General features: G+C 45.7%; 1 protein-coding gene across 1 annotated transcript in view; it reads left to right on the top strand.

Annotated features, from left to right (window-relative positions):
* The window catches only part of LOC119386616 (shootin-1), a 67,204-nt gene that overhangs the window by 13,203 nt on the left and 31,062 nt on the right, over positions 1–22,939 (top strand). The window contains exons 5-10 of the mRNA XM_037653899.2: positions 4,353–4,545; positions 7,923–8,020; positions 11,435–11,516; positions 12,490–12,584; positions 19,987–20,133; positions 21,039–21,174. Of these exons, the coding sequence (XP_037509827.2) occupies positions 4,353–4,545; positions 7,923–8,020; positions 11,435–11,516; positions 12,490–12,584; positions 19,987–20,133; positions 21,039–21,174 (751 nt within the window). The remainder of the gene's footprint in view (positions 1–4,352; positions 4,546–7,922; positions 8,021–11,434; positions 11,517–12,489; positions 12,585–19,986; positions 20,134–21,038; positions 21,175–22,939) is intronic.

Consider the following 22,939-nt stretch of genomic DNA (forward strand, 5'->3'; position numbering starts at 1 on the left):
CAGCTCCGTTTGTGGATGTTGCTCGGGCTGCATGAGTGCTTGGGTAAATCAGTTACCTGTCATCTTTGCAAGCGATATCTTAGCCGTCACGTAGCATAAAAACAGCGTGGCGCAGCACCTCTTGCATGCGCAGCGCTGTCAAGGGACAAATACAATACAGGTGTAATAAAGATTAAAATTCGCGCGGTCCCCGATGCATTGTGCCACGCATCAGGCTCTTGTTTCTCACTGTTCCCGTTTCCGAACTGCGCTATCTGCTTATACGTATAGGGCGTACGAGTAACATTTTTTCCCTGCAAATCAGTATGACTGAATGATGCTCGCCTTTATGTACCTATCAGATTGCCTGAACTACAACGCACATATAGCTCGATGGCGTCAAGTAATTTGACAATATGGTCATCGCCGTGAACTGCGAGATAACTGTTGGCTGATGTACGTAACTTTAAGTGCTCGCGCTCTGTAGTATGCATGTGTACTTTTCAGCATTAATTACTTTAGACTATTAACACCAAAAACGCGTCTTTTTCAATCGTACCGCCCGGAGGCCGGGTGTAACTTTTCAGCTTTATGCAACTAGGCTGATCACCAGAGCTCACTACAACTGTAGGGGAGGTGTGAAGACCACTGCAAGCATGCAGCAGCAGTTGTAACTTTTGTCAACAGTGAAGAGTCTGCTAAACTTCAGCTATCGCCGCAGTTTTGCGGTACGTCGGCGGAAAAACAGCAGGAGCGTACGAGGGAGAAGCTGTATCTGTCGATGACTTTCCGCACACAAAATGTACTCTGCAGACCCGAGACCACTTTGCCGGCTGCCGCTCGGTTCCGTTCGCACTGTAAAAATACCGGTTCACTTGCGTGAAGCGTGAATTCACAGCGAACTAGCTACAACATGTACTTCATAACCATGCGCAGGATCAATTACTTCACATGGCGTACGCTGCGAATCCACCGTTCCCGCTTGTCTAGGAGGCTTTCTCGCCCCGCAAAGCGAGAGAACTTTGTTCCAGGATGGCATTCCTTATATCTATTAGCGCAGTTGACGACCCAGCAACTCATGCGCGACATTGCAAAACTCCTCCAACGGCGTGACACGGCTCGGGCAGAGAACATCTGGCTCGGCTCGTGGAGCGGCTGCTGCAAGTAACACGCCAATTCGTTTCGTTCGCTCCCGCACAGCGGCGCCACCAGCTCAGTGCACGTTCCCTATGGTTATCGTGGCACCGTAGGTTTCAAAGCACCTTTTTAAAATGCATAAACTGTTATGGCTTATTAATTATTTTGAAGAGTTCAGTTTTTATCTACATTAGAATGCAATGTAGGTCATGTTTACTGATGAAAAATGAAAAATTAACTGAACTTCAGCAAACACTGCCAGAATCCATGTAATGGGGGGGCGTAAACTCAAAGGCAGTGCCCTTAACCGTTTTTTGTTTGTATGGCTTATACCCGTGCCACACGGGCACAGAAAATGGCATTTACCTCCTAATGGCTTCAGATTTAATGCCATTCGCGCGCTGCCACACGGATGAACGAAATGGCATTCGCCCAAATGCCATTCGTCACCTAATGCCATCGCCAGAACTCATTCGACTGAGAAATGCATACTCTCGACGGCACAGCTGACGAAGTGCGCTATACCTAAGTTATATAAAACGACATCCTCTTCAGGTGAAAATGAAGTTTTCACGTCTTTTATTTACACTAATCACTCAAACAAGCGCTTCAAACGCTGAAGTCTGAATGCAACAGGCGCCATTTTCATTTTACGCTGTGGATCTGACTAGCGTTGGCTTAGGTTGCTACGGTCGCCTGCAACGTCGTGAAACAAAGTAACGAACTAAAGTTTACGGCAGCGTAATACGCTTGTTTCTACATTTAATTATTCTCGGAGGTATACGAAGCTTGTAAACGCATGTTTATTTTCTATTTACTGCTCAACAATTGCTCACTACAGAAGATGCTGCGATCGACATCATCAAGTAAAATGTCATTCAGTTTGGACATGTAGCAGCTCCGATGAAAAAAATGTCATTTGGGAACTGAATGCCTTCACTATCGAATGTCAGTTTCTGTGCCCGTGTGGCACGGGTATTACCTAGCTTCATATCATGGCAACAGTGGCTTTTTTTGTGTGTGTGTGTGTTTAGAAGTGTAATGTAGGTAAGCCTGTCTTCCTCTAGCTTTTCTCTAACGGGGGCACCTAACTGTTTCTTTTGTGGCCCTTTGTAATCTTTTTTTCATCCTATTTTTAAATAAAGTATATATAAGGCATGGTTAGGGTACCTTCATAGCTGACTATGGTCTACTTGCAGTGTTTACAAACATGTATGCCTAGGTGTGCCTTTGTGATTGGGGTTCGCACACTAAGTTCTTGGGATTTGCCTTTTTTCTTTGTTACATAGTTGCACTGAAAAGTCATTACTAGCAGCTTAACATTATCATTGAAACAAAAGTGTGCAATAGTTGTGTTATGCAGTTTCTAACATATGGAACAGAAACGTGAAGCTTAAGACAGAAGCTTGATAAGAAGTGCACTGTAGGCTGATGATCATGCTTTGATATGTAACAAAAAAATAGGCTAGTTATGATGATGTGTAGCTGCCAACTGCATAGCCTCAATTTCTTCAATATGCAGCAAATAAATTATTGTGTTGTATCTTGAAGGGACACTGAAGCACTTTTTAACAAAAAATGAGGTTATCGTATCATTTAATAATTTTTCATGTGGCAAGCTTAAAAAAGCACGCAAAAAATTAGCGTAAGCTAGACTGAATAACTCCATATTCGCAAAAACGTGCAGCAGATGCCTCAGGCAATAAAGTGAACATTGTCCCTGCCTATGATTGGCAGGCTCTTTGTCACGTTGCCCTTTGCGGTCCAAAACATTTACTCACTTTCTGGTCGTTCTAGTCCGGAAATATTCCGCCCGTTCTGAGCTGTGATGAACCAGGCAAGCACAGAATTGTTGTTGCAGAAATGTAATGTATTCTACTTTCATGTTGGGGCAAATTCTCAGCAGCGACGTAATTCTGAATACGCTTCTTAAACATTTTTTTTTTCACCACGGTCACTCAGCAAAAACAAAGAAAATCACCTATAATTGTGGTTTCATGAAGCGTCACAAGATGTCGATACCATCGTCCGGCAACCCGGTACTCCGCAAAGGTCTCTGCGTATACTGGAATTCTGCACATGCTAACATTCTCTATTAGAAAATTTTAGCGATTTTTGAAGGCATATGGACGGTTGCTCACGCGTGTGTGCGAGAGCAGACGATGCAGCACTGCTTGTGTCACAGCTTTGAGGGCCCATGTGGTCAAGCTCCCTACATTGCGACTTCGCTATCCAACTTGGCGCCCAGAAACCAAAACCGAAAGTCATTCACATAAATAAGGCGATATCAAATTATTTAGTGAGAATACATGAATCTTGGAGCGTGTATCATGCTTCCTAGGGCAACAAGAAATGTTTGCAACAACGAGCATGCAAACCACAAATTTGATGACACTCAAAGGGCTCTCAAAGCAGCTGACTGCACTTTGCAGCAGGTGATTCTGCCATTGCATGTGTTGTCAGTGTCTAAGCCTGCTGAGATTATTGCAAGATTTTCCATCAAACGCACTTATTTTCTGCCAGCAATCACCCAGATGGTTGGGCCTTTCCAGCCTTTCCACCACTGCACTCGGCACCTATGCTGCCTTCTGAGATTTGAGACCTGGAGGCAAGTCTGCCTGCTGAAAGATTGCTTGCTAGTGACATGTGCCAAGTAAAGCTGTTGTGGAAAGGTACATTACTAAGTTTTCCCAGGAGTTGTGGACGGTGACAAAGGCGTCAGAGTTTCTTTGGAAAAAGGCTCCTGCAACACTTCCTAATAAGTGAACCACGAAATCGCACAAATGGCAGGCGAAGAAGATAGGTGTTGCAGATATGCCTGAGTTTGTCGACGACATCCCCAGCCTAAGCCGCACTCTGCGTGTCCTTTTACCTATCGGTGATCGTGCTGTTGTACACTTTACCTGCATTGAGGAAAATTGTCAGCCACACATTTGCAATGCAAAGCTACGAGAAGAAGGCCCATACAGATTTTACAGTAAGGAAGCTTCCTAGTTGACGAAAAAGTAGTCCTGGTCCAGGATTTGTACGGATTCTGTATGGATTTTCTTTCCAGCCTTGTGCTACAAATAGATGGATGACAATCTTTCCTTTCCACAAACCTTTCACCACCTTATGGCCTTCCATAGGACTGATTTGCTACATTAAGGGTCTCCTTTGCTGGTGTGTAACGAGTGAGCTCCCACGTGACCTCCTCAAGTCTCAGCCATTTGTGTGATGCACATTCTCTTTTGCAGTGGTACCTGGAGAACCAGGACCTGCGGCGCACGTCCCAGATTCTCTGGGAGAAGGTGGCTGCATCGGGTGAGGACCTGTCCAGCCTGCCGGTTCCTGCACTCTCGGCGGCATCGTCGACGTCATCTGACATGACGAGCAATGGCACCACCGCTCACGACGAGGAGACCGAGCAGCTCAGGCAGACCGTCGCGGGTGAGTGGTCTTGCTGTCTTTTGCATTTGATCGGTGCAGCTCTCGGCTAAAACAACTGATTTATGATGGAAAATATGTATCACAGCCTAATTCAGTAGGGCCAGATTCTGCTTATAAATCATCAAAAACATAGTGTTAATATAGACTGAATTTATGGCTCGTTTGATATTGTAGGATGGGCAGTGCTACGCCATTACTGTATGCATGTCTCGATGCTGTCTGTGGGCATAGACTGATTTCAGTGCCCAGCGCTTGATGATCACGTATGCTTTGCTTTTTTCTTTTATATTTTACATCGATTGCAAGGTGTCATTTGCAGGTGCTTAACCCTTTGAGGGTCGATATTTTTCATGAAATGCATCCCAAAAATGTGTATTTTTTTTATTGCTGAATTAAATTCGTCAGACAAATCTCTTACTGCAAGTTAAGCGAGTTAAGGCACAAGAAAAAAAAAAAGAAAGAAACACATGGTGAAGCCACCTTGGTGATGTCAAACCAAGCTTGCTATGACCTCATGCATTTTTGCGGGTGTCTTTTTGGGTCTATTGATATTTTAAGTGGCAAAGCTTCACTACTTGGTATTCCACAAAAGCACAAAAGACTTAAAAATATTCACAAACCTTTACTGAGCCATGACAGTCTAAACATTTAAAAAAAAAACGAAATCTGTGACATCATACTGATGTACCTGCCCCGTAATTTAGCACAAAATTAAAAAGAACTGACTTAAACTTTCTCTTCCAGTAATCTACCTTTTGTATCAATCAGAGTACCTAATTAAGCCAAACTGATAGGCCTTTTCTCTTTCGAGTTTTCTTAAATACAAATCTTTTCTTTAAATCTGTACAAGTTCTCTTCTTTTTTTTTTTAAACTCTGCACTATGTAATGTCACGCAAGTGACTTTTTATTTCAGTCAGGTGTGTCTGTTGTGTCAACTACGTGCAGACAATGTAGGCTCAGTCAGGCACATTATACGTTCTGTCTCAGTACTTTCTTCTTCTTTTAAATAAACATACCTTAAACTTTAAACAAGAAAGGTATCGCTGAGAGCAATTCCTTTAAGTGGAACCTGTGGCCTTTGTAACACTGGTTTCACAGAAGGAAATGCTCAAAAATTCGCAAGGTGTTATCAGGACCCTGTCTATGCTCCTTGAAGTGCCACAGAGTTATTTTGGCATTAAAGGACCCCTGACAGCGAAATCTTTGTTTGTGACTTTTTTTACTGTAATTTGTAGCTTCATGTCTGGTAATCCCGAAACTGAATCGTAAATGCTCCAACGTATGGTATCATTAATGCAAGCGTCATTAATTGCAACCAAATTTGCATCACTTCGAAATAGCCTCCTAAAACTATAAGAAGCTAGTACCCCACAGCGGGGGAGCGCGCCTAAGACCACGTGCACTCAAGCTTTGGTGTCGTTGAAAAAGCGCAGTTTTCATATCGGGGCCCCGCACGCGGTAAACGATGTTGGTAGGAAAAATAAAAAGCGTTCCTGGCCTAAGCAGCCAGAACTACCTTGAGAGCAGCCCGACAACAGAGCGAGAGGGGTGAGGCACAATAGCCCTCACTGGGTCCCAGTCGTATTACTGTGTGAGCCCCGTAAATTTTCTGTGATGTTGACAATACTCCCTTGTGGGATCTGATCGGTGGTGTGTAATCGCCACTCTCGGAACACGGAAGACAGCAGACATGGTTGGTTCAACGCACACTTTCTCGTTTATTACCCATTTCTTTACATACGGCGAGCTCGCCGGCCGAATCCTCCTATTACAAACTAGTTACTCGCTAAAACTTATATAATGACAATGAATATCCAGATAACATAAGACACACTCAAGACAACACATAAAATACACCATAACATGAGACAGCATACGACAAGCAATAACCGCGAATGCGGCGTCGCGAGGACGCACGACTCACCACTGCGAGGGGCCCCGAGGGAAACGAGCCGCGGTATCGTCCCCCTGCGGGACCCACCGCGGGAGCCCGCCCGTCCACGCCAGCCGCCAAATCCCCAGAGACTTCCTTTTTCCCGCCCGGCGGCCGCGGCGGCCTCGCTCGCTTCTCTCCGGTGGCGCGGCCGTCGCTCACGCGCAAACCCCAACGCTCGCGAGCCCAGCGCCACTGCCGCCGACAGCCTATCCGCGAGGCGCGCGTGTGCCATTAGGCGCAGACAACTTTACAGGGGCTGATAGCACCCCCACACCCTTTACTCGTGGAACGTCACAAGGGGCCTCGAGCTACGTCATACCAGTGGCGATGTCGCGAGGTGCTGCCAACTCAGATGAGCACTCACACTTACCTTAAAACCAAATTAAGATATCTTAAAGCTAACGTCTGCCACTAATAATCGGCCAGAAGTGCCCACATTTACTGGGCAGTGAAACAACACGAACATCCTTATGTTTCCATTTTGGTGTCAGGAATCCTTTAAGTATAATGTGTGGGTATACCTCAGGTTAGTCTTATGTACACCCAATATTGGGCTCATAAGAATAGCACACGTAAACACTAGGGTTAAAGCATGCGCCAAGAAAAAAGAATAATGTTTTCTGTTGCCAGGGTTTAAGCCTAAAGTGCCACTGTGTATCCTTTCACATTTAATTCAAAGCTAACTTACTACTTATAAATGTAAGCATCATGATTAAGAGGATGCTTTAGTTCAGGGACTTCTTCACTGACATTGTCAACTTTCCCAGTCCTTACTAGTATTTCCTTGCTGCTTTCACACTCAGGGCAGTACTTTTTATACAGCATTGCTGGAAATGCAGGCTGGGTATCTCACAAACCTTTCACAAACAACAATACAGTCTCACTATCTCCTATCATCTCATTCTTGCCCCTCCCACCTCAGTTCTTTGTTGCAAATGTCAAGCTAAATTGTCATAGGAGCGAATGAAAACAAGACTGTGCATTGCCATCTGAAGTTCCTGTTCATCTGCTAAAAACCACAATGACTGCAAGAGATGGCAGTTCAAAGCAGCTTGACATGAAATAATTCTGGCTGTCAGACATATCAAGCATGGCTGCCTACTTGTACCATGCTCAGAAAGTTATCATGAGTTCCACTGGTAGCTTTTTCAAAGATCTGTGAAACCATGAGCAAGCTACCTGATCACACTTCGATGCTGTAAATGTTGCAGAGGAAAGTTTACTGCATTGTTCTGGATGAGAGTGCAACCAGCAAAAATCATGCTACATTCTGCAGAATTTCTGAAAAAATCCATGACTATTTGGAGCAGAAGAGACTGCTGGAAGTTATACTAAACCAGTGGGAAACAAAGATTTCGTGCTATGCACCAGAAAAATAAGAAAAGCTGTTTCGGGTCACTCAAAATAACTCACCTTTGCATTGCATGCACACAATGGCAGATCTGAGGCTCGAGGTGACCTGCCTCAAGGGCGAGCTGGAACGGAGCGAAAGCAGTGCCCGTGACCTGGCTGCCAAGAATGAGCGGCTTTTGGCCGAGGTGAGCAGCTCCCTCAGAATCTCATTCATTTGCGTGCTGGTGTTTGAACTTTCCTTGTGTTAAACGTTATTTGTAAAATGTGCTTTGAGAGATGGGGAGCATGTCTTCTCTCTTTACGAATATTTAATTTTTGAGTTGCAGTGCTTCCCTGAAAGCTTTTTCTTGTAACTGGGGTGTGCCATGTCCCTGAACTGATATTGTGAATCAGAAGTAATTCATCAGAATGCATGCATGCTTTGTGTAATTGCATGTGACGTGTGATTGCTTTTGCTGGTTTCTAAGTGTGTCGTAGTTTGAAATGTACACATATGGGTCTGAATTAAGCCACTTTTACAAATGCAGGTGAATACATTTATTAAATGACATAACGAGTTTCTGTAAATTGCAAGTAATATGGTTTTCTTGACGGCAGATGAACACACGCCTCTGAGAACAAAAAATGCCAAGCCTGCGCAGAACACACAGCACAGTCACAGTGAAAGCTGGAAGAGCGGCCTTTCTAGAGCCCGTTGTAAACTCTCTTGGGGCAACTACTACCAGTACACTTGCGAGGTACCCACTATGCCATAAATCGTCATGACTTTTGCCAAGTAGGGAAACACGCACTGTGCCATTATTTGTAGGCTTGTGTGAATATTCGAGCAGTTCGAATATTCGAATCAGTATTACAGTATTTGAATTCGCTTTGAAACGAATTTAAATTGTTCTAAATTTCGACGAAATGAATGAATACACGTATAAGGTCCATTCGTTTCACCTGCACTTTGTGAACCGGTTCACGGTGGCGCTGCACTACAGCATTCATTTCACGAGTTCAACATGGCGGCATCGGCACCGCAGTATTCGTGTCGAAAAACTGCAGCCGTCATGCAAGGCTAGTTCACGAGTTCGCTGCACCTACTCGTGAGGTAGTGCGGAGTCCGGCAGCGCAAGATGACTGGAACCGCAGCAGATGACAAAGTCGACTGCTTTAGTGTTTATATTTGTGTCTATTTTTCTGTTTCTTTCGTGCTGTACCCAAAAAAACCGCAATTTCCACTTTTTCTTTCCCTGTAGAGCTTAAAACTAGGCGGCAGCCACTGCGGCGCTGCTTCTTGCAGACAAGCAAACGAGTTCTTTGCACTTCTTATGAGTTTACCAAAGAAATGGATAAGCACCACACGCCAAGCGCAAAGATAAGTGGTGTAATTGGGTATACGAGACGGCTTGCCATCTTTTATGACCATATTCTGTGGCGATATGCCTTTTTTCAAAAATCATCACGCAAGCTTGTGGTCTGACGTAACAGGGCTGAGTGATTTCCTGCGCGCTCAGTGCGCTCAGTTTCGGTTTCGCCTCGATCAAGGCCTTCAATATCGATAACTATAGTCTCAAATTATGTGCATTTTTTGTGATTTTTAAAAAATGGGCATGCCAGAAAATGTCACGCCCTACAACTCTTCCATATAAACAACTGCCCTAAAGTTAATAATTAAAAAGTTAATTGACGAGTCTTTGTTAAAGGGCCCCTAAACCCCCTCCGACATCTTCCCAAACATTTCAAGTAAACAAGCGCATCGCGTGCAGAATGCCGTCGCGATCAACGATGCCACACGCCGCAGCGCTACAGGTCGCGGGCGTGCCACAATTTCGAAAAAGCAATAGCTTCTTCTTTCCGGTCCCCGCCATTCCCGCCACGGACATGTGTGACATCACCAGTGAAACTATGACGTTATCAGTTTCGATGCTTGCGATTGGCCGAACGACAACCGACGACTTCCGGTTACTCTGCAAACAGCTGTTCGTGCGCACCTTGCTGTTCTTGGTCGTGTTGCCGCTTGCGAATCGACATCTGCGGCCCGTAAGGGCCCGCTCACGCTAGCGGCAAGCCTGCCGCAACGGCGCGGTGCCGCAGAACGTCGGCCATCGCCGCACGCGCGACAGCAGTCCAACTTGCACGGCAAGCTACGCCGGCAAGCCTCCGAAAAACATGGCCGCAGTGCCAAAAGTCGGTTGTCGTCCACCTCGAGTCTATCAAGTGGCCGCCGTGTGCTCTGTAGCGTGTAAGCTCCGAACTGATGCTTCCATTTGCTTTAGATTCATGTCCTTAAGCTTCGACAGCAAAGTATTCGTACCGATTCAGCCCCGTTTTGGAGAGCCATACTCAAATAATCGATGCTGTAGGCTTAGCAAGTCGAGAAGGGCGCTTCCGAATGCTCGGAGGACATAGATTACGCGTTTGTTAGTTGTTTCTAATCCTCCATAGCTGGCGCCACTTGACCTGGCGCCAGCTTGGGGACATTTTATTTGGTTTTACGCGACGCTTTCTTTAATGCCGGACAGACTAAAACGCAACCGCCAAGTCGCTAGCTTAATTACACATCCACGCCTTGCGGTTTGATGAGCTCCGTGAACTCATCTCGAGCGAGGTGGTCTGGCACGGCATGTCCCCATACGGGTCCCATCACGTTGGCGATCCTTTGAAGGCGTGCACGCAACACAGGGTCCATAGCCGGCACGATTCGTAGGGGCACGGGCCGGCACGGCAAGCAACAGCGGTTAGTCAACGAACAGTGCACCCAGATACCACACAGAGTTGACGGCGAGCTGGAGCGTCGGAGTCGCCGGAGTTGCGGCAACCGGAAGTAGACGCTGTCTCGAACAGCGCGTCAGCGGTGACGTATGCCACGCGAGATGAGGAGGGGCATTCAGCGAGGAGGGCAAAGCGGTTTTGGAAGAGCGTAACGTAGGAAAGAGGGAAAGAAGCGATCGTCGCGTTTCGATCATCAAACGCGTGTAACTCCGCTATTACGGCACCGTTTCGAAAAATTCTCACGGCTACGTGTTCGTTGTAAACTCGAGCACAACTTCCTCACCTCAACTAAATTTCGACCGCTAAGTGGTTTAGGGGCCCTTTAATTACTCATTTGAATGTAACTTTAGGTGCGGCAAAGTCTTTCCATTTGGTGTAAAGTTCGTTTACGAAGACAACAGGGGCCCGACTGTCACAGCATTTTTATAAAAACTCTGTATTGTCTAAAAAAAAAAAAAGAACACCCTGTATATATATATATATATATGGTGAAGCCGCCAGAAAAGCGCTGAACAAGTGCATGAAGGAAGGCAGTGTGTGTTCACTGCTTTCTTCTTCAGCTATGATAGACTGTTGATAGCTGGGCCAGAAACTGTTCCACCTCACAGTGGTGAATCACATAAAGAAAGTTGTCTATGTATTGAAGGCAGACTTTTGCTCTTGTGATTTCTTTCACTCTGCAGCCAGGGACAAAGATTGTTCTCTGAATACAGTGCTGGAGACTTGTCATTATATTGATAACAACAAGGTAATTAATGTGGACTTGTATTAAGTGCATTGTATCCAAAAACGTGATGCCCATGAGTTGAAGGTACATGGTTGCAGTGGTCTATACATTGCAGTTGGATTCGGAGCGGACCGAGCGTAGTCGTTGCCAGAAGCGGCTGGCTGAGATGGAAGATGGCATGGGCCGTCTCAACAGGGGTGAGTGACAATGGCTCGTTTTTCATTTTGGTTGTGTCTCTCGCTCAGAACAGCAGTTAAGTCTTTTGGCACATTTCGGATGTCCAAACGAAAAGAAGCGCAGTTTAGCAAGTCATGTAATGAGAGAGATAGCCACTGGTGTAGAGATACAATATTATTGGAAACTTTGAATTGCCCAAAAGAAGTTCTGCTTTTCTTGGCTTTTTGTTTTCAGGAACAAGTTTAAAAAAAATTGTGATGCATATGCACATCTTTGTCTAATACAAATATCTAAAACAGGGAAATTATGCTTGCTATACATGTAGAGGATAACAGACTGTCGATGCATTTTATTTGCCCGACTATAGAAACAAAAATAAATGGACCTGATGCAGACAAAGCAAAACACACATTTTTTGACAAAAACAAATATGTAAAACAAGACTATTTTGATTATCACTAGCACAGCTCTGAATTTGTTTGTAGGTTCACTGCAGTGCTGCAAGCCAAGCTGATTTTCCTCATCAACTTGTCATCGTCCATCCCTCTTACAACAGCATCTATTGTGTACCTGGCTGCTGCGGTGGCGCAGTGGTTACAGTGCTCGCTTGCTGACCCAAAAGATGTAGATTTGATCCCAGCCGTGGCAGTCGCATTGCAATGGAAGCAGAATGCTAGAGGCCCTTGTACTTCCGGAGCCCTCCGGAATTTCCGGAGCCCTCCGCTACGGCATTCCTTATAATCATGACATGGTTTTGCGTGTAAAACCCCAGGAATTATTATGTGTTGTGTACCTCTCAATACCTTCCCTTGCAGTTGACTACAAATAAAATATTTGAATAGTATATGTTTGTGTTAGTCCAAACAATTCATCGCAGCATGCTTATCACACCTGTGAGAGCTTTCTTTGTTGTCCGTGCATGGCGCAGTACACTAATAATATTTAATGGCAGAGTGGTGTGAACTTTCCTCTGTGGCTCTCTCCTCCAAACAGTGTCAGTGCTGGCTGCTCGAGAATACTTCGAGTTGCGCAAGAAGTTTGAAGACGAGTCCGAACGGAACCGAGTGCACGAGAAGGAGGCTGCCAGGGTAGGTGAACCTTGCGTGCTCAAAGCGCTTCTTATATGTCGTGATTCTTTACTGCAGAGGCCTACAAGATATATTTTAATGAAATTTTTTGTTTAACAGGGTTGTTGGCTGAAACTGTGACCTCATTGTAGCGTTACGGTTCTGTTGTAGAAGTTTGTGGTGATTTTGAACACCACTCCGTAGTGCGTAGGATCATGCAGTGGCTGCAGGTTTGGCAAATGAATGCTAGTGCAATGTCATGGATGCTGCAAAGATGGCACAGTGCTGGACGCTTTGCAAGCAGCATGGAAAGGAGACTGCTATGGATCGCTTTCAGAACTGTGCATGTGCATGGCATGAGCCCTGCCAGGGTTCCTGTGAAGGTGTGTAGTTCGTATGGCACTTTGCTTACGTTTTAGCACATCTGCCAAGTTTAATAGTGTGTTTTGTTTACCTGATTGGTTAAACTTTATTAAAAACGATCTCTACTTCTCTGCATTACCTGCACCTCTTCATGAACGGCTGTTCATAGACCCTTATGCAAAACAGCCCACTTTAAGCCCATTTCATATATTAACTATCCTGTCGCAGCGTTATAGAACAATCACATTTCTGTCACTCTTAATTTTTGTCACGTTAACGTTCACAAGACAGCTACGCAACTATCAGGTGGTTGTATAACAATTTTCTAAAAAGATTTATGATGTTTCTGTAAAATGACCACCCAAAAAAAGGGCAACCTTAAAGGATTGATAAATAACGTTCGTGATACCCATTTTTTTGTTAACCATAAATCTTACCAGCCAGAGTTCCCAGTCCTGCTGCAGTTTAAACTACGGTTCTGCCATTCCATTCTTTGGTGCAAAGACTGCGCAACTTGATAGCATAGACCGCAATGTGCACACTCCAGAAAAGAAGGGCACACTTGGGGCCCCTTTATGTCACATAGCAATGATCGTCATCTGGCTTGCTTGCATTTCTGTTTTTGACTGTGCGCTCGCTACTTTCCTGTAAAAAGTGTCGAGCTGTGACACTTGATAGTTCGCGCTCATCTTCTGTTTGTTCGTTTAGCGGCGTCCCTGAGCTCGAGTGACATTCATACGCGCCGTAACATGAGCGCGGACATCACGGTGAAAGCGTGAAACATTCCTCTACCCCTCGCCACGAGAAAACCGCGCGAGCAGACAGCGGAAGGGCAAGCTTCTCCCATGCGCAAATATAAGAAGAAGCGAGCGAGCTCGCCGACGACTTTTAAATGCGCCCGTCGGGCTCCTAGCGCCACCTCGCTGGTATTGAAGAAACGCCTATTATCGCCTGCTGTCTCTGAGTCCGTCCAGCGCTAAATGGTGTGTATATAACGCTCGCCGTTAGCTCCGTGGAGGATCTGCGTTCCGTGGCGTAGTGGATAGCGCCGCTCGCTGCGGAGCAAGGGGTCCCTGGTTCGATTCCGCGCTTCGGAAGCATTTTTCTGAGTTATTTTTCTGTGGGGACTTTATAGATATATACATACTTATACATATACGGTGCATGACGGCGGCGACGGCGACGGCAAAATCCAGCCGAGACTGTCCATATAATTGCTATCGCAATAAAAATGCTTTGTCAGGCTGATGACGCAAAGGCCATTCCTGCCTGGGAAGTTTCAAGAAAAGCATGTGAGATGGATAACGATTGTTGTTGTTTGACAGAAAGACACCCCAAATACGCCCTTCTCATTTAGAGTGCATAGGACGAAGTGTATATGCCTTTATTATATAAAGACCGCAATTTTAAGCAATACATGTGGTGCACTGAATAACAGCCAGATTTCACATAGCAATTACCATTACATGGTCAGCATCCAGCACTATACTCGCGGACAACTTTTCTTAGCAATGAAGGAAAGGCTATGAGGGTGGAGCTACTGCACATGGCCTGCTCTGCGAAGTAGTCCGTTTCGGCATGTGTTTCGAATTTAGTTTTGGTTTGTGAACCTTCCGTATCTCCTGTGACGGCCGTTTGCTTATTCGAGTGGCTGTCACAGGCTTAGACAGCCATTTGTTAGTGAAATTCGTCACAAGCTCCTTTGACGACTTGTCATAAAAGCTGGAGGGTGACGAGAGCTCACCTGAAGACGAAGACCCCATTTTGACTGTGAGGTGCACGTAAAAGGTGCGACGTTTTCACACGCACAAAAACGTGAAATGAAACTGCATAGAGTAAAACAAATATAAATAGTCGAGTCCACCTATAACAATATTGAGGTGCCATGAAAATATCATTGTTATAACCGATTATTGTTATAAGCGGGTTATGTCGAAAATAACAAAGAAAACGTGACAAACAAGAGCATTTAATGAGGGGAACATGATAAACAAGAGCACTTAATGAGGGGGAAGTTGCTTACACTTTTCACTTTTTAGCAGGTAGAAAACCGTAAGCAGTCAGCTTCGACTGCTTACTGGCCACCTTATTGACATCTTTTTGCAAAGCGTCCAACTGCTGCGCGTGGCCGAGCGGAAGGTTTTTAGCAAACACAAAATCGCACAGGGAGTCGATCATTTGCAACGCTTCCTGATGCGACACAACCTGCATGGGTTCCAATTCCTCCTCGTCGTCACTGCTGTCGTCTTCCGCGCCGGTGACCGCAGCGACGATCGCCTCGTCGGTGAGGTCCTCATTTGTTGCTACTGCGTCGTCGGCGTGCAAAAACTCCTCAAGTCCCGACGCGTCTCCATCACCACCGTTCACCGACGACCAAAGTTCGGTCATTTCTGCGTCGGCAGGAGCGTCGCGGCCTTCCACTTCCGCCTCACTGGAATCCCCAGCAAAGCCCACCTTACAGAAGCAGTTCGCGATGGTGGAGGAGCCGACTTCTGCCCATGCCGCAAAAATGAACTGCACGGCCATCAGGAGCGAAACCTTAAAGTCCGGCGCAGGTCGGCGTTAACGTATGGAGATTTCCAGGTTCAGCGCCAGCCTGCTCAAAACACGACGCCGGTACAGCACCTTGAAGCAAGCAATCACTCCTGCGTCCATGGGTTGCAAGCCCGCAGTGTTGTTGGGAGGGAGGAAAAAAATCTCCACGTTCGACAGCTTCTGGACGGTATGATGGGCGGTGCAGTTGTCAGGCACCAGCGCCACTTTCCTGCCTTCGCGCTGCATCCTCTCGTCGAACTCGACCAGCCACTTACGGAAAAGTTCGTGCGTCATCCACGCTTTCTTGTTGTGGCGGTAGCGAACAAGTATCCTCGCGGCACCACGAAAACAGCGAGGATTCCTCGACTTGCCTATCACAAAGGCGGGACACTTGTCGCTGCCGTCCATGTTGGCACAGAAAAAAATTGTCACTCGCACTTTGCTCTGTTTGCCGCCCTTACAGGAATCGCCTTTGAGCGCGTGCGTCTTTTGAGGGTAGCATCTGAAAAAACAGGGCCAGTTTCGTCACCATTGTACAGGTCTCGGTCCGCGTAGGCTTCGCGGATGCAGGGCAGTGCTTCCTCCAACCACTTCTGCCTAGCATTTACATCCAGCGAGCCTGCCTCTCCGACGACTGCCTTGTACACAATGCCCTGCCTCTCCTTAAAACGCTGAAGCCAGCCACCCCCAGGCTGGAAATCAGTGTTGCGAAGGAGGTACGCGAACCTCTTTGCCTTCTCCGCCAAGATGGGACCACTGACTGGCAAATTCATAGCGCGAGCGCTAAGGAACCACTGGTACAGTGCATCTTCCATGTCTTTGTAGGCCCCGTGCCTAACCCTTTTCCGGCCGTCATCCATTGCGTGGCTAGCACCGCTAGCACTGGCATGGCTGTCACTTTCGGCTTGCTTGAGTGCATTGCCAATGATGCAGGATACTGTTGGCTGCGGCAGGCCGTACTTGCGCACCAAGCTGCTCACTTTCTCGCCGGCGTTGCGCTCTCTCACAATGCTACACTTAACTTCCAACGGTATTGCCGTTCGCTTCCTCTTCACTGGGGTGTCGCTTTCTGGAGGACGGTCTGCCATCGTTGTGCGCGCAACGATGTCCGCGCGTGCGGAGACAGGAGGATAGAGGCGACAGTGACCACAGAACAGGAACAGTGACAACAGGCAAGGAAAACGACACTGGTAAGCACCAGACTCGGAACACGTGCAAACGGCGAAGCTGGAGACGTGGCCAAATTAGCCAAGAATAGGGGAGGTCGGCACAGTGCACACAGCGCTGCTGCTGCGGCGGCTTAGGCGCCCCGGTGCTTTTTCTACAGGCGGCGCACCCTCAGAATGGACTGCTCCACTGCCCGTAGCGGTGCCCATCCGGTCCTCCTCCCCCTCCTCCGCGTCGTCGCGGCAGGCGAAAGCAGCGGTGGCATGCGAGCCTCTTCGGCGCGCATTCGCCGCGTGCGAGGCCAAGTGCGCTATCGCCTGGCCACCGCGCGTATGCTCTCATGCCCTTTTGCGTAATAGGCGGGGTTGGGGTGGCATTGTCGCAGCGTTTTTGCATTTTTGTTTCGTTCAGGGTTGGTTCCAGTGCCCACATTTAATTGTTATAACCGATATTGCATCATGACAGCATTGTTATAAGCGGTTTATTTTGCCATAGAATACAATGAAAAGCTGACAGTGCCGCGGCTGTCCATTCTTATATCCTATATATTGTTAAAACCGGTATTGTTATAAGTGGACTCGACTGTATCTCCTTGGTGTGTGCTGACCCTCTTTTCAAACAGCGTCCCGTAGAAAATAAAGCAATGTTTTTTTTTTTATTCTCATGCAGAAAGCATGGACGCAAGTGTGGGACTATATATTATTCAGCGGTAGCACACGCATAGTTTGGCTCTGTAGCCTTCCCTTCATTGCCAAGAAAAGTTGTCCGCGAGTATAGTACTAACATTTCCTTGTGAAAGTGGCATGCCATACCACTTTTTGTGACTTTCCTTGCTAATTTAAAATTATAATTCATGCTTAAGCTGTTAACAGGTTGCTTGATTCTAATACTATACATTTTGGTCTCGTCACATCTACGACAATTTCATCACATGCTTTGGGTAGTTTTCACTGACTTTAAAACTTCCCAACCAGTAGTAAGAACAGTCCCATCGCATGGCCACTATCGTGGAGCAAGAAGCCAGGGTGTATACAGTCGAGCCCAACTATATCGAACCCGTTTATATCAAATTATCCCGTATATCGAACAATTTCTAAACACGGTAAATTTACATTGAGAATATATAGCAAAAGTTACTGTTACATCGAACGAAAATAGCAACGACAACCGATATATCAAACTCCATGTGCTTCAAAAGTGCCCCAGCAAGTTGGCTTTCCCTCGCGGTGGCGGGGAAAACTGCCGGCGCCACCCTAGAAAAAGTGGTTTAGACCCGGTTGTGGACGGGCGAACACCCCCCTGCAAGAAATGATCCTGGCCCGCTCGCCGCGCTTACAGCCAATCAGAGGCCGTCGTGCTTTCTCCGAGGCGCGGAGGCGGTAGAAGTGAGCGCCATTTTTTCTTTCTTTGTGCTTGTGTGCCTGCTGCTGCCTGTTTTCCTCGAGTCCTCATTCAGCGTGGTCCGTGCTGGTGGTGTTGGTGCTCTGTGAACTTTATTGGCGCGCTGTCGTTATGGCTTGTGCAAAGAGGCAGAATTTGCCGTTCGCCGCGAAACTCGAAATCATAAATCGGGTCAAGCGCGGTGAAAAGAAGTCCGACATCGCCGCCGCGCACAAAATTCCAAGGAGCACCTTGAGTTCCCGGGAGCTATCGACGGATCGACATTCGAGTTCATCAGTGCGGACGATGATGTCGCCATCATGGGTGAGCTACAAGATGAGGGCTACGTTGCAGACGTCGTGCCAACCACGAGCCAAAGCAACAGCAATAAGGAAATTGACGATGGCCCATTGCCTACATCCTCCGAAGTGATTAGTGCACTTGCGTTGGTCCGGCGCTATTGCGTGAATGTGGAAGGCTGCTCTGACTCGTTGGACAACGTGAAGGCGTGCGTGCTGTCACAGGCAGCGAAGTCGTTGACACAGAAGAAAATCCAGGACTATTTTGTTCCAAAGTAGGGCACGCAAGTAAGCCACCATATTAATAAAGTACTTTTCTTATTGTTATGTGCCTTTGTGTCAAAATACTATAGCGGGCCTATATCGAATTATGCCATATATCGAACTAATAAACGTTTTTTGGCGATTTCGATATACCCGGGTTCGACTGTACGTACCCTGGTGCTTTCACTGCTTTAAGTCATGGGGCATTCACTGAAAGTGGTATTGCAAAAGTAATTACAGTAAACCCTCTTTATAACGAAGTCAGCGGGTGGGGGAAAAATTTGTTATAAGCGGTATTTCGATATAAGCGATCATTTGAGAAAAGTTAAAGCAGTTGAGCTTTAATTGCGCTACAACTGCAAGGAAGTCAAAGCACAATGTATCCAGTGAAGCCAAACTTTATTCAGGTGCAAAAAAAGCATTCCGAATAACACAATCACATGGCCAATCACACAACGCACCCCATGGAATGCTACGGTGCAAGTCAGCCCGCTGTAATTTGGCCACCTTTTGGCATCCTAGAGACCGCAGTTTCCTGGCATCGCAAAGCACCTGTAAAACTTTAATTTCGTGTAGATTCTTTCACGGCGGGCACCTGCAATGCAATTACGACCGAGGTTAACGGTTTGGGCGTGCTGTGCCACAAAATTTGACAGCTCCTGTTTGCTCCGCAGTACGTATACGTAAACAGCTGGGAGCACTCGGCACTCGCTTGGTATCCGCTACACAAGGCAGTCATCGGTCGTGGGTTTGGTACTTTCATGGTCCGTTCGTCGGCGGCATTAATTTGACATTGCATGTGCAAAAGGTTTGCCGCCACTCGCCACTTCGTTCTGAGCGGGTCAGGTTCCTCGTGCACTTCAAGTAATGCAGCTTAATATGCATGCGTTTTAATCGGGACTGAAAGAAATTTCGAATGAAGCGATATTTCAAGTAAAGCGATTTCGTTATAACGAGGGATTAATTACGGTACGTGAAAATACAGGCTGGTCACTAATAGGAAGTGGCTTTCTTGTTGGTTAGACTTATGTGTGTAATCTTATACTACTAGATGGTTAATTATTTCTAACATGTTGATCTGCACTTTTTCTTAATTGTAAGCCATACATGATATATGTGTTGTTTACTTCTTTTATGTTGATTTGTATTTTCTTGCTGTTTTTACCTTAGTTGCTAATTATTTGTTCTAAATTTTTATACATGTATCGACAAGAGGTCCTACTAACATTCTTTACTTTATTTGGGACTTCTTTCTGTATTATATGTAGTTCTTCGTAATTGTATTAATGTAACAGTAGATTGATTGATTGATTGATTGATTGATTGATTGATTGATTGATTGATTGATTGATTGATTGATTGATTGACATACCACGTGACCCACACTCTACTGCCTGTCCCGTTTACCTGTGCAGCTGAAAGGAGAGCGCAATGCGGCAGTGCGTCAGAGTGCCTTCCTCGTGGGCCAAATGGTGCCGGAGGCAAGGCTGCTGGCAGCGCTGGACCAGGTCAAGGCTGTTGAGCTGCAGGCAGCTGCAGCCAAGGCTGAGCACGAGGCTGAGGTGAGTGCGTGCTGAGTGTAGGGTTTAACCCTTTGCTGCCCGAAACCTTTACCCACCTTCCGTTCACTCCAGTCCCGAACTAAGGAAATCAAAGCTCATGTAAAAGAAGTTTACTTACTCATTTAGAGATGGCACATAATGCAATGAGAAAACGTGTGTGAATCAACCATGAAAGAACTTCTCGAGCAGTGCCCAACCATGGACTGCTGTGACAATGTTGTTTTGTCGGTAGGGACCCGACAACATACCGAAAAGGGTTAATGTGCATACGGATAAGTCCAAAATGTTTCTGGTTACTTTTATCAATCTACGTAAGGACTTCTTCTTAATGATTAACTATCACCGGATGTTGTATAAATGTTTCAGGTAAATTCAACAACTTTTTGGCAGTTTTCTAGCAACCTGTCTTTTGGTGCATTTCAGTACTTTTGAACTTGTCGCATTGTGTCTTTAGTACTCTATTTCGAATTTCGGTTTGACATAAGTGTTGGTCCAGTTATGTCCTGACAGCTTCATAAAATGATCTAAAAGTTGGAGAGCGTTTACGGCGATTTTTGCGTCATATACTTATCCAATATATACTCTGCTTTAAAAAAAAAGATTTATTTGTCATTTCTTGCACGTTATTCCTTTTCTTTCACATTCTTCCAGCTTGCAATTTGGACATGTGCCTAGAATGACAGAAGGACACCCCAAATGTGTTTTCTTTAGAGTGCATTCTGTATTGAGTGCTACGTGTATACACCCTACGTAGTAGCAGTTGCATCAATTCTACTTTGTGTAAGAAGCACTAGTGTCTGCAGCGTTTACACACGTACAGTGTAGGCATGTATGCCCATGTCTTGTAGCACCTCTCGGCGTATGAAAACCAATCAGTTGATCAGTCCAAACCATCTTCCATCTAGGTTCGGGCACTGCGCGAGCAGCTGGAATCGCAGAGTGCCCCAGGGGAGACGGTGGAGGAACTGAAGCAGTGCCTGGGCGAATCTGAGCAGAAGCTGTACGAGTCCCAGAAGAGGGTGCAGCAGCTCGAGGAGAGGGGTGAGCATCATGCAAGATAACAACACAGCCGGATACGTTGTGTGTGCACATTTGTGAGAATGAAGAATGTTCGAGAAAGATATAATGCGCAGGAAGGAAGTGCAGATGATGTGATAGTATTGTACAAACTCATTGGATAAACATTTAAGAGGGGAGGTTGGCACACACCTACACTTGTATGCCACCGTTCTCTTTGGCAAATCATCTGTGTCGCAGATTTCTGTGAGGCTCATTTCATTCGGCAGTCATTTCAGACCTGCACACGTTAGTTCATACTCACATTGCCAGCTGTGGGAATGGGCGAATGGGCGAATGTTCGAGCGCTTCGAATTTTTGAACGAATATTACAGTATGCTTCAACGTGAATTCGAAATTTCTGAAATTTCGAAGTACTCCAAACAAACGAATAGACGTTTTTTTGCCTCATGTAACCCCCCTGTAAAGGTCGTTTCACTGCGGCGTTAGGCTGCTATGCAGTGAAATTACCTGTCCAGGGGAAATCCACACTGCCGCGAAGCCACAGTTCAAGGTTAAGTGTGCATATTACCTGCACCTCGATGAATTATTTCTTACCTTTTATTTTTAGTTTAAAGGCATGTTGTACAGGCTTATATGTGCTAAGTAAAGCAAATTTTAAAATGTAACATATTTTACCGCTTATAACTTGCACCCTACTGCTATTCAAATCCTGCTATTATTCAACGTTGCTTCCACTTTGCTTTGAACCAAAAGAGTGACATTCGCACAAGCCTTGTTCTAATTCTTAAAAATATTGTTATAGTAAGTTTGGTCTTTACAGAAATGCTCATTTTTCTTTATAATATGGGATACATACTATTTGAACTGTTTAATTTGAAATTATTCAACAAAATCACTGTTCGTTTCGAATTCACTTTCAAACTCAAATTTACTATTCGCCCAGCTCTAGCTAGCTGCTCAGCGGCTGAAGAGGGGACCTGGCAGTACTGCTTTGGAAAGGCAGAATTTATGTACTAAAACGTCTTTTCATTTAGCTTGAAGGCCAGAGAGACATTTCTTTTTAAGTGAAGTTTATTCATTCATTCATTTAACTTTGAAGTCATCAGTGCAGAACACAAGACTGAGGTGACACTACACAAGATGAGAGCTGCCTTCCCCTCTGTGTAACCTTTAAGGCTTTCTTTCTGAGGCACCCACACAGGTTTCCTTTGTAGCCTCATGGTAAAGTCTGGCAGATAGAGCTGTGCTCAGTTTGATTCGTATCTTTTTCATATTTAAAGCATATTTGATTGCGAATGTGCATATTTGAATGTTTGCAAATATTCGACTCGCCGTGGTAATATATTCGAGCTAGTAATGAATTACTTGTTCTGCGCGTTCTGTTTACAATGAAACGTCGTTAATGTGCATATTCGTTTTAAATGCACCTTATAACTTAGTTTTGATGAATCCCTGGCTAAGCCTCCATAGAGTTTAATATATTTGCTGACTGCTACCCAGGCAGCACAAAAGGGATAAAAAATGTTTTGAAGTGTTTAAGACAACTGTTGTGTATAAGACGTATACGTCGTGAAATGTTCAGCTTTGCCACCTTTTTGAGCCGGTCTAGAAAACATCATCAAAAATATTCAGAAGCATCTGGTCTTGAAAATGGGTTTGGGCAGACTATATCCCACTGTGCAGGGTTTTTGATAGCTGTTTCTAAATGCTTTGAAAATATTATCGGACAGCTGGTCTTGAAAGGTTTAGAATCACCTGAAAGTTTGTGGGGGAGGGCGGATGTGGC

The sequence above is a fragment of the Rhipicephalus sanguineus genome, chromosome 3 (assembly GCF_013339695.2).
Source record: "Rhipicephalus sanguineus isolate Rsan-2018 chromosome 3, BIME_Rsan_1.4, whole genome shotgun sequence".
Lineage (NCBI taxonomy): Eukaryota > Metazoa > Arthropoda > Arachnida > Ixodida > Ixodidae > Rhipicephalus > Rhipicephalus sanguineus.